Below are 15,048 nucleotides of genomic sequence, written 5' to 3' on the forward strand. Positions count from 1 at the left end.
ATTTCAGGTTTCTATCAATCATCGACCCCAGATCTCTTCCCTACTTCTTCCAGTATAGCTCCTCCAATAGAGTATGCAGCATCCTATCGATGTGTCCCAAACCTCAAGATCTTATATTTTGCTGCATTAAACCGACACCTCCCATTCATTTGTCCATCTGTCTAGCTTATTCAAATCCTCTTGCAAGGCTACCACATCGCCACTATTACTAATAACCCTTCCCAGCTTCACATCTGCAGACTATCCCCTTCCAATCCACTGACAATATCATTGATACAAAGGTTAAACAGTATAGATCTCAGTATTGAGTCCTGTGGGACCCCACTTGTAACACTCTGCCTTCTTGAAACTGCCCCACCATACACAACTCTCTGATACCTATTGCACAGCCAATCCTGAATCCAGTTGATCAACCTGACATCCAGACCCATGTGCTGCAACTTAAATATCAGCTTATCATGTGGCACCCTGTCAAATGCCTTTGCTAAATCCAAGAAAATTGCAGTATATGCCTTTCCCTCATCTACTGCTCTTGTGACTTTATTATAAAAGGCTAGCATATTACTAAAACAAGAGCACCCCTTCACAAATCCATGTTGACTCTCACAAATAACATTACCCCCATCTGCCCAATGCTGTATACTGTCCCTCACTAATTTCTCCAAGATCTTAACAACTACTGATGACACACAAACTGTCCTATATTTAGACACTTCCAGTCTGCTACCACCCTTATGCAATGGCACTATCTTACCTTCCTTCCATTCCCTGGGCACCTTTCCTGTAGCCAGACTTTCATTGAAAAGCCAGGTCAAAGGAGCTGTCAGTTCTTTAGCACATTCTCTCAAAACTCGTGGTGAAATACCATCCAGTCCCACAGCTTTACTGACATCCAGAGTACTCAGCATCTGGAACACAGTCTCCTCCTGCACTTCTAAATCTCAAACCTGCCCTATCCCTCTAGTATTAAAATTTATTCCTCCAGGATGAAATACTTCAATAAAGTGTTCATTGAACAATTCCACTATGTCCTCTGCATCAGTCACTCTATTCCCGTTTTTATCCCACAATGTCAATCTTACACAGTCATTGGCCCTAAGATCCAAAGAAAATTCCTTAGGATTTTCTTTGGATCTTAGGGCCAATCTCTTCTCATATTCCAGTTTCGCCTTCCTTACCATACTAGTTCACTCTCCTGGCCTGTGTCTTATATTCTTCATGCATCTGCTCTTCACCTGTCTCCTTATCCACTTTACTCCAAATTGTGTCCTCTTCTTCACTCGTGGAATACAGCTTATTATTGCTGCTAACAAATATTCCTTCACAATTTCCCAAGCACTAATGGTATCCCGTCCCTCCGTGAAACTTCCCCAAGTTGACGTTTAAGACTATTATAATTACCTGCCTTATAATTCCACATACGTTCCCATCTCTTTGATTCTCCTGCATGTCTATTCATCTTCCAAGTCAAAACCACATGGTCACTCTCTCCAACTGGTGGAAGAGATGTCATCTCAGTTATTATTAACTCTTCTGATGCTGTGACCAAATCCAAAACTCTTGAACCTCTTGTTCCTTCTATTACATGTTGCCTAAGACATTTGTCCCTCAAGAATTCTAGAAATTCCATTCCCTTATTGCTACATGCATCTTCCTCTCCCCAATTTATACTGCTGTAGTTAAAATTTCCCATAACAATCGTTCTTCTTGCACTTGCCAAGCTCAACTGTCTAAACATCTCCTGGTCCCCCACCCTCTGTGCTCCTTGGTCTGTAGCAACATCCCACTAAATATCCTGTTCTCATCTCTACCTTACACCATACGCTTTCAAAATCCTTAGTGTCACTGCCTTCCAAAGCCTCCACTCTTAGAGGACATAAGTTGTCACTTATCATAAGCAGTACTCCACCACCATGCTTTCCCTTCCTGCCGAAAAATGCTGTACTCTGCTACTTCTATTCCTGTTATTATATCCTCTTCTGTCAACCACATCTCAGTGATCCCAATAATCTTTGGCCAGGCTGATGCTATCACGCCATCAATTCCTCTCCTTTATTCTGGATACGCCTGGCATTGATATAAAGCATAAAAATGCCATTGTTTCTATACTCAGCATTATCTCCTCTAGACTCTACTGGGCTCAGCGTTACCTGATGTTGTCCCCCCTTCTCCCAAGTACTCATTTCCACAAGAGACCACCCCCTGCTACCATCCACCCTGGGATGCACCAACTTGTTCACAACAGCAATCTCTCCAGATGCCTACGTCCATCCTCATTCAAATGCAAGCGGTCTCTCGCATACAATTTCTCTCTGACCTCAAACACCCTCCAAGCATCTACATATTCCAATCCTCTCTTCAACACATTCTACTATTATGTTATTCAATATTACTGCTCTTCTGCTCAGCTCTTCACTATCATACTTAGGCAACACACACACACACACTATCTTTCCTCTCTGTGTCTTCTTTCGCACAACCTCAAGCAAGAATCTCATATCTCTTGCTGCCCAATTTACATTACCTGCCAAGTCATTTGTTTCTATCATCTCATCCACCCTTTCACCCCTCTTAATTGCCATAGCCACATTTTCTATCGTTCCTCCAGGCAAACACTCCTCACGCATCCTATCTTGAACACCAAGGATCGTTGAGTCCCCATACATTACACCTCTCACCACCCTGTTCCTCGATTGCTCACATGCATCCCTCACACACTCTCTCTCTCTCTCCTCTAACACTTTTTCTCTGTGTTCCCATACTTACCTGCCTTCTTGACATTACTCTATCCCTGGTTCCAGTGTTCTCTTGCATTCCTTGAGATGAAATATTTACATAATAAAAACATTATTAACAGTAACATACATGTTATTCTATAGTTATGGATACTCCATAGGTTTCACTATATAAGAAAAACATTCTTTTATATGCTTACTCATTTGTTTTCTTCAATAGATTTTACAATCTGCTCCACTGCCTATCTTCCACTGCTTATGTGCAATGCCAAAGAGCATATATATATATATATATATATATATATATATGGAAGCAGTCGTGTCCCTGTTCTTTGTGCTATATTTCGACAGGAACCATGGATGCCCATGTAGAAAATTAACCAGGCTGACTGGAATACATTTTTCTATCTTATAAAATATAATGCTGAGATGATCTGAGCACCTGTCAGTGAAATGATGATGTATATAATAGATTGTATTGTCCAGGCAACAACTGCAATTCCAAAAACATCTCTCATTTTCATACAATATCTACAATATCTAAAGCCATGGTAGAACCCTGAGTGCTGAGCAGCCAAAAAGATCAAGACACCACATCAGATCTCAAATTTCTCAAATATGCTCCAGCCACCTCACATTATGTTACGTGTCAGGCTCAGATACAATCGTGGATCAAGTTTACATCATCTATCAAGTATATAATCGCTGCAAAAGTTATATGGAATAAGATTAAAAAAAAAAAAAATGAACAGTAGTGGTATTGAACAGACAATTCATTTACTCTGAACATAATTGATGTGTAGTTGCTGAACCCAAGACAGTTGAAGTACTTCACATGAAAGCTTTGCTAGAATCTCAGCAAGTTTCCTATCCTCCTGAATTTTTGATGTTGAAGGACAATGAGAGATGCAGTGACTCAACTTTTCTACAAATGAGCTAGAGCTTGCACAATAGCCCTTCATTAAGGAGGAACTAAAAAGAGCACTTTCTTATGGCAGGGCAGTAGAACCTGATGACATCAATTTCAATATGATGAAACATCTTCCACCTCTTTAGTAGACTTCCTTTTCTCACTATACAACAAAATTCTCACTGAGAAGTTTTCTGAGAATGATGTCATTGCCTCCCCAAACCAGGAAAAGATCCATTACAACAAATTACTTTCCTATTGCTCTGACCAGCTGAGTATGATATTTGAGTATGATAGGAGAGATGCCATTGGGATCAGATGACTTTGTAGTGTTCAAATTGTTTAGTCCTCTTCTTATGTCTTTCTGCAAAAAGGCCACAAGAGGCATATGGTGCTCAGTTGCTGGTATGGAAGGAAGTGATTTGCCTCTCTCAGCTGTGCAGGAGTTAGAGGAGAAGAGTGATGCTAGGCGGTCATCTTTTTCTTTGGGTACTGTAACAGTGGTGTCATCTGGATGGGAGAAAGGTGGGAGTACAGTTGATCTTTTTTTTTTTTGACTAGTTCTCCTTCCAGACACACTGTGGAAGTTACCTCTCCTTTCAGCAGCTCAGACCACAATCTAGTTCAAGCTTCCAGTCTCGCAGAATGCCCCCGTGACCACACCTAACCTCATGTCCTCGCTCTACAAAGTGGGATGATCTCCAGAACTACTCCTGTCCTTTTCCCATAGCATGACTTGTTTCCATTCTTCTGACCCAGATACTTGCACTGAGCAAGTCACAGAAATGAACCTCAGTGATGATGATTTGAAGGCATTTATCCCTCATTCCTTTCAAAATTCCCATTCACTTTCTAAGCCCTGCTTCAACAGAAGATGTATGAAAGCAGTCAAAGAAAAACTCATTGTACCACAGGTGGCTTGCATCAAGAACTAACAGAAAACTTGTCTCCTGTCCAAATGGTAGCCATGCATTCTGATTCCTTGCAAAAGCCATCAGCCACAACTTCTGCTCAACGGTACTCCCACCTTTCTCCCACCCAGATGACACCACTGTTAGAGCACCCCAAAAAAAAAAAGATGACTGCCTAGCATCACTCTTCTCCTCTAACTTCTACATAGCTGAGAAAGGCAAATCACTTCCTTCCATACCAGCAACTGAGCACCATATGCCTCCTGTGGCCTTTTGGCAGAAAGACATAAGAAGAGGACTAAACAATCTGAACACTACAAAGTCATCTGGTCCCAATGGCATCTCTCCTATCATACTTAAATATTGTGCTCCAGTGCTAATACCTATCCTCTATCTTCTATACTCAACTGGCACCTATCCTATTTCATGAAAACTAATATACTCAACCCATTTCAAAAAAAAGGAGACAAAAGCCTACCATCCAACTAGTGATAAATTGCCATCACCTCAGTCTTCTCCAAAATACTAGAGAAAGTAATCGCTGGTCAACCTTTTTCACCGCATAGAAGCTCACCAGTTAATCAGCAACCACCAGCAGATTCCACCAATCCGTATCAATAGCTGATATCTTAGCCTACATCACTCACACTGGACATGTGCCATGGAAAGGTTTGGAGAAATGTGTGCTGTTTCCCTTGATATTTCCAAGGCTTTCGATCATGTTGGGCATCAAGATCTGCTTTGCAAGCTGCCTCCCTTTTGTCTACCTTCCACCGTCTCTAACTTGATAGCCAACTTTCTCTCTGGTCATTCACTGCATGTCATGATGGACGGCACCCTCTCTTTGAGCTTTGCCACTAATGCAGGAGTATCTCAGGGCTCCGCTCTCTAACCTATCATCTCTCTCTTACATAAATGACCTACTCACAATCACTACAAATTCTATCCATATGCCAACAATAACACTCTTCACTCATCCTACTCCTTTGACGAATCTTTTAGTTCTCAGACATTCCTTACATCAAGATCATCTGCAGCCAGTGCCCTAACACCAATCTCCATACTTTCCTTCAGTGGGGCATGGATAACCTAGTCACCTTCAATGCTGCCAAAACACAGGTCTCTCTTTTCTCCCACAAAAGGGATCTCAGCTCACCTTCCCTCATACTCAGTAATACACACATCACTAGACAGGATGAACTCTCTCTCTCTCTCTCCTTGGACTGACATTTACCTCCAACCTCTCTTGGCACAACACATCACATCAATAGCTTCTTCATCTTCTAAAAACTAGGCATTTTTTACACTAAAAAGCTATTTTACATCCATCCAGCTACTAACTATATAAATCCCAAATCTGCCCATCCTCAGAATATTATACACACATTTGAGGTGGTGCACCTAAAACCTCCTTAAAAATTCTTGATGCTGTCCAGCGAAGAGCAGATGTCCCTTCCCACACAGGAGTACCTGTGTGGAGTACCTCAGGGCTCCGTTCTCTCACCTATCATCTTTCTTACATAAATGATCTACTCACAATCACTAGACAGGATGAACTCTCTCTCTCCTTGGACTGACATTTACCTCCAACCTCTCTTGGCACAAACACATCACATCAATAGCTTCCTCATCTTCTAAAAACTAGGCATTTTTTACACTCAAAAAGCTATTTTACACCCATCCAGCTACTAACTCTATATAAATCCCAAATCTGCCTATCCTCAGAATACTATACACACATTTGAGGTGGTGCACCTAAAATCTCCTTAAAAATTCTTGATGCTGTCACTTCAACCTCTATCTCACAGATGCAGTGTTTCAGTTCTGTGTCTCTTCCACATGTACTTCCATTGTCACTACTTCAGTAAATTAGCAAACATAATTTCTCCACTTGTTGTTAGGTCTGTTTCCAACATCCCTTTGCAGTACAACTGCAGATTCATCGAACCTGCTTCTTCTCTTCCTCATTTATTCGATCTAGTTCTGTCCTCTGGAACAGCTTCCTTCATGATGTGTTTCCAAACAGTTTAAACCTATATCTCTTTAAGAAGAATGCAATACGTTTCTTCTTTCTTAGTCCTCATCTGCACCTCACACATGACACTGATGTGCTATAGGTTCTTGTATACCTCTCGTGTGTGGGATTTTATATATATATATATAAAGGTAGATTACTGTAGTCTGATCCTGATTATATCTCCCTGCCTATGCCAGAATGAACACCCATCCTGTAATTTATACTAACTGTCATACTCAGCATTTACCCAAAAACATGGAAGCAAGCCTTTAAGTGACCTGTCCCTAAAATGAGAAAAAATCGGTGATCAAAAGATTGTTCCACTGCCTTTACTTGAACACTCCTCCATTACTTATGAAAGTAATACAAATGGTTTTTGCCAGTTGGTGGAAAATGTTGGCTAGGAGGTCTGCTGTGTGGCAAGAGTGACAGAACATACGTGATCACTAATGTAATTACCCTGATCCAATAAACTTGATCCACTGCCTTGGATAACTTAATCCAAGGCATTAGATCAAGTTTAACCTAGAGAACTTCTTACCAAGCTACCATCTTGTGGTTTCTCTTTGTCATTGAATTGCCAATATACTCTTATTGGATTTCTCTGTCACTGGTGAGAGATATCCTGATATCCTAGTGCTCCATGAATTTATCCAATATCTTTCTTCTAATGTATGGGAGCAAGAGTGTGAGTATAACCTTTTTTCATTAACCTCAAATCCAGTCACATAATTTTTGCGATGACACCATTCCATTCATGTTCTTCATTTGAGAAATGCAGTTCTCAAATGTTTCATGCTTCTAGATCTTCCATAACCACATACAAATTAGTATTTTGAATACTAATCTTCTCACTACTCTCAAGTAGTTGGCATAAAAAATAATCTCTTCAGTCCGCCTCTCAAACTTCATGCTTGATCATGTTAAAGATATAACAATCTATTTTTTATATGTTGTTTGGGAGATTTAAACCATATCTCAGTGTTAAAAAAATAATAGAAAATGTTTCAGGAAACAATTTCTTATAGTTTCATACTTAATGGCATCTTTGGATGCATCAGAACATTGTGTGCTCTTTTTTTGAAAGATTTTTGTTATAGGGTTCATATCTAAGAGGCAGAAGAACATATATAAGAGATTTTCAGCTGAAAGTAAGCTAGCCAGTTGCATAAATGGTTGCAAAATTTGCTCACATGGAAAGCCCAACTTTTTTTTTTTTTTTAACCTTCAAAATAGGCACTTAACATGTGAACACATGGAAAGACAGAAAAAGACATCAAAACATAAGTATCATCTGAAACATTATATTCTGTAGGACTGATTAATCCTGCTGGAATGGGCAATGGAAACCATCTCATGAATAAAAAGTGCTGATACTAGATTACATATTAGGAATAAAAGAAATTCCATCTAGATTCTGTTACTAAAGGAAAATAAGGGAAGTCTGCCAACTGACAACATCCTCAAACAAACAAACACTACAATTGAGTCTCAGACTGAATAATTCCAAAAACCCATGAGGAAATATTTAAAATTTTTTATTATAGCTACACCAGGAATTGCTTGTTCAGTTAACTTTGAGTCAGCAAGTGCAGATATATATTACTGATGTAACTCAATTAAAATGTTTTTTTTTTATGTAATTCTAAAATTATAAGGATTTTGCTATTTAAGCAAGCTTTTAAGTAAGACATTTTATATCTAGAAGTGGTTGCATTCGTGACAGTTCTGGACAGAAGATCACCTGTTTCAAAGATGTGCCTGAAATATTGAAGGAGTTGAAATCAGAGGGTTATATTTTAGGTATAGCATCCAGGTAAAAATGATTTTTCTTTGGAGAAGCATCTGCTTTAAAATTAGCATATTTTATGAAAACTAGAAATATATAATTTTTTATTTTATCCTTTTTACTCGGCTTTGTGGAGGTTGGATACTAAAAGTTATTTTATGTTTCACTTTTCTGTGGAGAGGTTTGTGTTCCTGTGAGTGATGCCACCAGGTCTTGCAACCATGTTAAAGTCATCTGAAGTGATTAAGGGAGGTCCCAGACTAAATACAATCCGAAAATACTACAGTAGCGGCTGATGGGGGCTGAAGAAAATATTCTGTATTTCAATGGCCAAAATAGCACAAAAGCAGTAGAATAAGGATTCCCAGTTACTTAGTCTCCCTACTATTGGAATTAGATCACTATGCTTTCAAGTACAGTGTGTCTGTTATAGTGTACTAAGGCACAAAGTCATCTTTCAAAGAAGCTGTTTTTTATACTGATCCCATACAGTCAAAAAATCTATAAACACATCAATGCCACATGTGGAGTGCAGGTGAGGATTGAGATAGAAGTTTGACATTTTGAAGAGTTTCAGGTTGTAGTTTGAGAATACTTCACTGAGGAAGGCTATACCGGAGAGGTAGATGGAATAACAGAGAAGCAGGTTTGGTGTGATTGCAATGAAAGGGAGTGATGGTTGCCAGTTCATTAGAGCTGTGACCATTGAAGTACCTGTAGTATAGACACAGTGCTGAAATACTGTGTTTGTTAAATAGAGATTGAAGTTAATCTGTAAGAAAGAGGTTCATCTATGAGCTGAATTGCTCTCCTCTGAGCAACATCTAGAAGATTTTAGAGAGGTTTTTGATGAACCACCTAAGCAGTATTCTGATAATGGGCAGATTTTGGATTTGTATAGAGTTTAGTAGCTGGATAGGTGTAAAATCATTTCTTGAATGGAAGAGAATACCTAGTTTTTTGCATTCTGAGAAAGCACTGATATACAGGAGAGTGGAGGTAAATGCTAGTCCAAGCAGACATCTGATTCTGTCTTTGGTAATTTGTGCATTACTTGAGGATAAGGGTAGCTCAGCTGAGATTGAGATTGTCCTTGCTCCATTGAAGGATGATATGAAAATCAGTTATATATTTGGTTTAATCCTTTATCCAAGTGTAAGCAAACAAAGTTTGCACCTGAAGTATTTTCAGGACTGAGGCAACTTATGGTAAAAGTTCTGATTACTTTCCTTAGTATCTCCCATAATGCAACTTATTCCACCTTTACCACGAGTTGCCCTAGTCCTGAAAATACTTCAGGTGCAAACTTTGTTTGCTTACACTTGGATAATGGATTAAACCAAATATATAATTGGTAGCATAGCCAAGTGAAAAAACTTCCATCGTTGCAAGTCAATGTTTAAGGTACTGGTTGTAGATGATCTTGAAGCTTCAGGTGACCAAGCACTACAAGTTTATCAAATGAATAGGATGAATGGAGAGTACTATCATCTGTAAAACTGTGAATGGGATTAGTGATGATTGAGAGTGTGTGATTTATGTACAGAAGAAAGTGAGTATGTGATAGAATATGGCACTGAGGAACTTCTGCATTGGTGTGGCAAAGCCCAAAGAGAAAAAAAACTATCCACCATGACACACAGGGAACAACCAGAGAGAAAGCTGGTTGTTCCCTGTGTCAGGTTACATAGAGTGTCAGATAACCAAACAATTGCAATTTGTTTAGCAAGCCTCAATGCAGTCAGAAGCTCTGGAAATGTCAAGAGCAACAGCATATGTTTCTCCAAACCATTCCATGATGTGTATTGAGGTCAGTGATGTAGACTAAAAGGTTGGCTGTGGATCTTGAATTGCAGAATTACCTAGAGGCCTACCAATTAATAAATGTAAGCCTCTAGTTAGTGGAAAAGTTAACCGTTGATGACTTTCTTCGTTATTTTGAAGAGGATTGAGATGATGGTGATCAGTTGGTAATTGACTGTAGGCTTCTATCTCCCTTTTTGGAATAGGCTAAATGTATGATTGCTTCTACACGTTGGGATAAGTGCCAGCTAACTATAAAAGATTTGAGAGATTCCATCAGCACCAGAGGACTTTTTAGTGTCCAAGTTTATTTAGTAATTTTCTGACGTCTTTTTGCTGAAAAACTACAGAAAGCATATGATTGCAGTATGGCAGGAAGTAATTTGCCTTGGTCATATTTATGCAGGAGTGGGAGAAAAAAAGTGAAGATTGGAGATCAATCAGGTTTACTGCTCCTAATCCAACTTCTGCTCACCTGCACTTACCCATCCAAGTACAGGTGAACAGAAGTTGCATCTGATGCTTTTAGCAAGGGACCAGGAAGCAACACAAATTTGGACAAGTTTTCTGCTGTTGACCCAAATGAAATCAGATTTATATCTGCTGACGACTGTTTTGTATTTGCTGCATGCTTAGGAGGTCTACCTCCTAAGCATGCAACGTTTGCTGTGAACTACCTGCTGCTGCAATCTGAATTTTTATTCTTTTCTGTTGAATACAACTTGAAAAGTGAGCAAGGATTTTTGTATAATGGGGAACAAAGGCCTTCATGTCAGTAATGGTAATTTCTGCAACTCACCCAGAGCAGGTAGTAGGAGGAAGGGCATTCTCTGAAAGAGAAGACTCACAAGATTGTGGTCTGAGCTACTGAGAGGAGAGGAAAGATGACCACTGTGATGTATCTGGAAGAACTGGTTAAAAAGACATCAAGATTATTGGAATAGTGAAGAGCATTATCAGGAATTCAAGCACATAGATGTACAGTGTGTGTGTTAATGTAGCTAAGATTTCTGCATCTTGCCCAGCTTAATTTTTGGTTTGAAAAAAGGGAGCCAGTTGGAATTGTGTACATTAAAGTCACCAAGGAAGATTACCGCATTATTTGAATAGATGGATTGCAGATGGTCATGGTGAGTAAGGTGAAGAGATTAGAGTGGTGGTTTTGAATTTAGAGGATTGGTAAACATCTTCTTCTTCGTCTATGATCTCTTATACTTTTAAGCGTCGAGATTTTGCCAAAGAGATTTCCATGCCGTCCTGTCCAAGGTTTGTTGTTTTGCTTCTTTCCAGTTAATTCCCTTCTTTTCCAATTTTTCTTTAATTTCCTTTTGCCAACCTTTCCTGGGTCTGCCTATGTTTCTTTTTCCTATTTTTTGGCTTTCGTATACAGTTTTTGCTATTCTCCCTTCTTCCATTCGATTAAGATATCCAAACCATCTCATTTGGGCTTGTGTTATGAATTGATTCAGAGGTGCAACTTGAAGGCTGTCTCTTATGGTTTGATTTCTTATTCGGTCTAGTCTTGTTTTTTGTGCCACTTTCCTGAGATATTTCATTTCAATTATTTGTAGTTTATTTGTGTTTCCTGTTGTAAAACACCAAGACTCACAACTGTGTGTTAATGTTGGTAGAAACACTGAACAGTACACTGCCATTTTGGTATTTTGGGCGACTTCTTTCTTATCTAGGAGTGGGCCTTTCATTGCATAGAATGGCTTTGTTCCTCCTCTTATCCTGTTGTTAATTTCTGTGTGTAGTCTACCATCTTCTTGTATATATAATCCCAAGTATTTAAAGGAGTGGACTTGTTCCAGTTGGTGATTCTCTATTTTTATTATGTTTTTGTTGGTTTCTAGATATGATTATTGTTTTAGTTTTATTTATATTTATGGTCATATTCCTTTTCTTTGTTTCTTCATACCAAATGTTGATATTGTACTGCAGATCTTCAGCTGTATTTGCTAGAATCACTACATCATCTGCAAAAGCCATGTGTGAAATCCTGGTTTCTTTCAGTGTCCTGTATCCTAAGTGGAACTTTTTTGTTATTGCTTTAAAATTTCATCCATTACTACGATGAAGAGAAGAGGGCTGAGGATACAGCCTTGCCTCACTCCTACATTTGTTTCGAATTCTTTTGATCTATTATTACAGGTTCTTACATAATTTCTATTACTTTTGTAGAGGCTTTGTATGGCTGCTATTAAGTTATCTTGTATCTTGTTTTTCTTTAATGTTTGCCATATTAAGTGTCTGGGAACTCAGTCAAAGGCCTTTTCAAAATCTATAAAACATGAATGTAGTTCTTTTCCATATTCCAATGTTTTCTCTGATATTTGTCTAAGACTGAATATGTGCTTCTATTTTTTCGAAAGCCATATTGCATTTCATCCAGTGTGTCCTCTATTTGATTCCTAAGCCTCGCTTCTAAAATGCAGGTATATAATTTTCCTGGAACACTTAAAAGCAAAATTCCTTTATGGTTTTCACATTTGCGGTTGTCTCCTTTCTTAAATATAGGGATTATTTTAACTACTTCCCAGTCTTTGGGAATAATTTTCTTTTTCCATACAACATTGAATAGGTGTAAAAGAAATTTTATGGCTTTCGTTTCTAAATTCTTTACCATTTCTGGTGTTATTTGGTCATGGCCTGCTGATTTGCCCAGTTTTATTTTATTTATTGCTGCTAACAGTTCATTTGCATGAATTTCTTCACTCTGATCTTCTATTTTGCTTGTGTGTCATGCTCTTAGGGTTCTATTTTTTCCGTGTCCTTCATCTTCCAATAATTCTTGAAAGTACTGTTTCCATCTTTCCACGATGTGTTTGGAATTTGTGAGTAATTTTCCATCCTTATTTTTGATAAACTTTATGGGGCATTCTTTCTCTGACCTCATTCTTCTTAACACATTATAGAAGAGTTTTTGGTTTCCTTTAAAATTTTGTTCTAAAGTATGTTGAAGTCTTCCCAGCATTTTCTTTTCTCTGCTTTCACTAAGGTTTTAACTTTATTTCTTTGGTTGTTGTTGTATAGTTCTCTATCAACCTGCAGCTTTGATGTTATATATCTCTTCCATAATTGCTTTTTCTTTTTAATTTTTTCTTTTAGTTCTTCAGTCCACCGGGGTGTTTTATGTTTCTTCTATTTATTATTTAATGATACACCACAAATTTCTTTGCTTGTTTCTAGAAGAAGCGTTTTGAGCCTGTACCATAGGTTTTCTACATCTTGGTCTTCATATATCTCTTTTTCTACTTCTTTCATCTTCTCTTCTATTTTACTTTTATACTCAATGGCTGTTTCTTCTTTCTTTAGTTTGTAGTTCTTTATCTTAACATTTATTTCCTTGCTACTTTTTCTACATTTTTCAACTTTTATTTTATGGATTGTTTCCAATACTAATAAGTAGTGGTCACTGCCTATTTCAGGACCTCTGTAGACTCTTGCATTTTTTGTATACTTCCAGTATAATCTGCTTATGATGGCATAGATTTTTCGTTTCTATTGGGCTCTTCCCTGGTAAACTTATGGATTTCTTTATGCTTGAACATAGTATTCGCTATTACTAAATTATTTGTAAGGCAATGATTTATTATTCTTTCTCCATTATTATTCCGGGTTATTTCTCCTTGTGATCCCAACACTTGTTTCGTTTCTTCATCTACTTGATTCCCTACCCAGCCATTAAGGTCTCCTAGTAGTATGATATGCCCTTGAACTTCTTCAATGTAAGAGTTCAAAGAATTCATCTTTAATTTCTTTATTGGCATTATCATTTGGGCCATATGCAACAATTACAGTGAATACTTGGTTGTCTGATTTAAAATCTATAGTGATTGTCAACAACCTTTCGTTTATTAGTTGCCATTTAGTAATATATTCTTTGAGATCTGGTTTAATTATGCAAGCTACCCCTTGTTTTCCCCATTCTCTTGGGTTTACCCCTAAATAGAAAAGTATATACCCATCTTTCATTTTCTAGCAACCTTGACCTTTCTTTTTTGTTTCTGTGACTGCTAGCAAATCCAATCGTGATTTTTTTAAATTCATCTATTAATTCGTTTTCTTTTCCATGTAGACTTTTAACATTCCATGTTCCTTATCTCATGTACCTTTTTCCTCGCTTTGTCGTTAACCATTTAGGCAGTTCGACTATCTCTTTGTTATTTCTTTTAATGAGTGAAATTTTAAGGTGTGCAGGGGATTAGCCTTCGGCACCTGAGTCTGGTGGTGGGGGCTGCCACCTTCGAGGCCCCTCAGACCGGCCTATGAGGGAAGTGCTATCCTGTTGGTCCGCGGGAGGTATTTTATTTCCCTCCTACCCTTCATAGTAAACTATGATGAGCATTCCCCGATCTGCCACCAAGGGACGTGTCCGATGGGGATGACAGGTGTCCCCACACAGGGATCGGTAAACATAGCAAGGAAAAACATCTAAACAAAAGGTGCAAAGAAATTGAAAGCAATATTACAGGTAGAACAAGAGATATGTTTAGAAAAATAAATGATGTTATAGGGAAGTTTATCCCTAGATTAGGAGTTGTAAAAAGTTATTCAAGAAAATATCTGATTGAAGAAGAATCAGTGAAAAAAGATGGAAAGAGTATGCAGAGGATTTTGTACAAAAGAGATAATAATTTTGAAGAAGAATTTGAAAGGATAGAATTTGTTGAGGAACCCATGATGATGAAAAGTGAAGTGATATTAGCAATGGAACAGCTGCCCAAAAGGAAAAGCTCCTAGAGCTGATGGAGTGTCAGTGGAATTATTGAGAGCAGCTGGGGATGAAGTAGTGAATATACTGATTGAAATTTGTCAACAGGTTTGGAAGAAAGTATACTGCCCTAGAGATTGGAAAACATTAGTATTCATCCCAGTTC

General features: G+C 38.2%; 1 protein-coding gene across 1 annotated transcript in view; it reads left to right on the forward strand.

Moving 5' to 3' along the window:
- The window catches only part of LOC150096821 (magnesium-dependent phosphatase 1-like), a 48,284-nt gene that overhangs the window by 7,566 nt on the left and 25,670 nt on the right, over positions 1–15,048 (forward strand). The window contains exon 3 of the mRNA XM_090408355.1: positions 8,279–8,389. Coding sequence (XP_090264481.1) covers positions 8,279–8,389 — 111 coding nt within the window. The remainder of the gene's footprint in view (positions 1–8,278; positions 8,390–15,048) is intronic.

This window comes from Typopeltis vanoorti, chromosome 18 (assembly GCF_054136105.1).
Source record: "Typopeltis vanoorti isolate ZY-2024b chromosome 18, IOZ_Tvanoo_1.0, whole genome shotgun sequence".
NCBI lineage: Eukaryota > Metazoa > Arthropoda > Arachnida > Uropygi > Thelyphonidae > Typopeltis > Typopeltis vanoorti.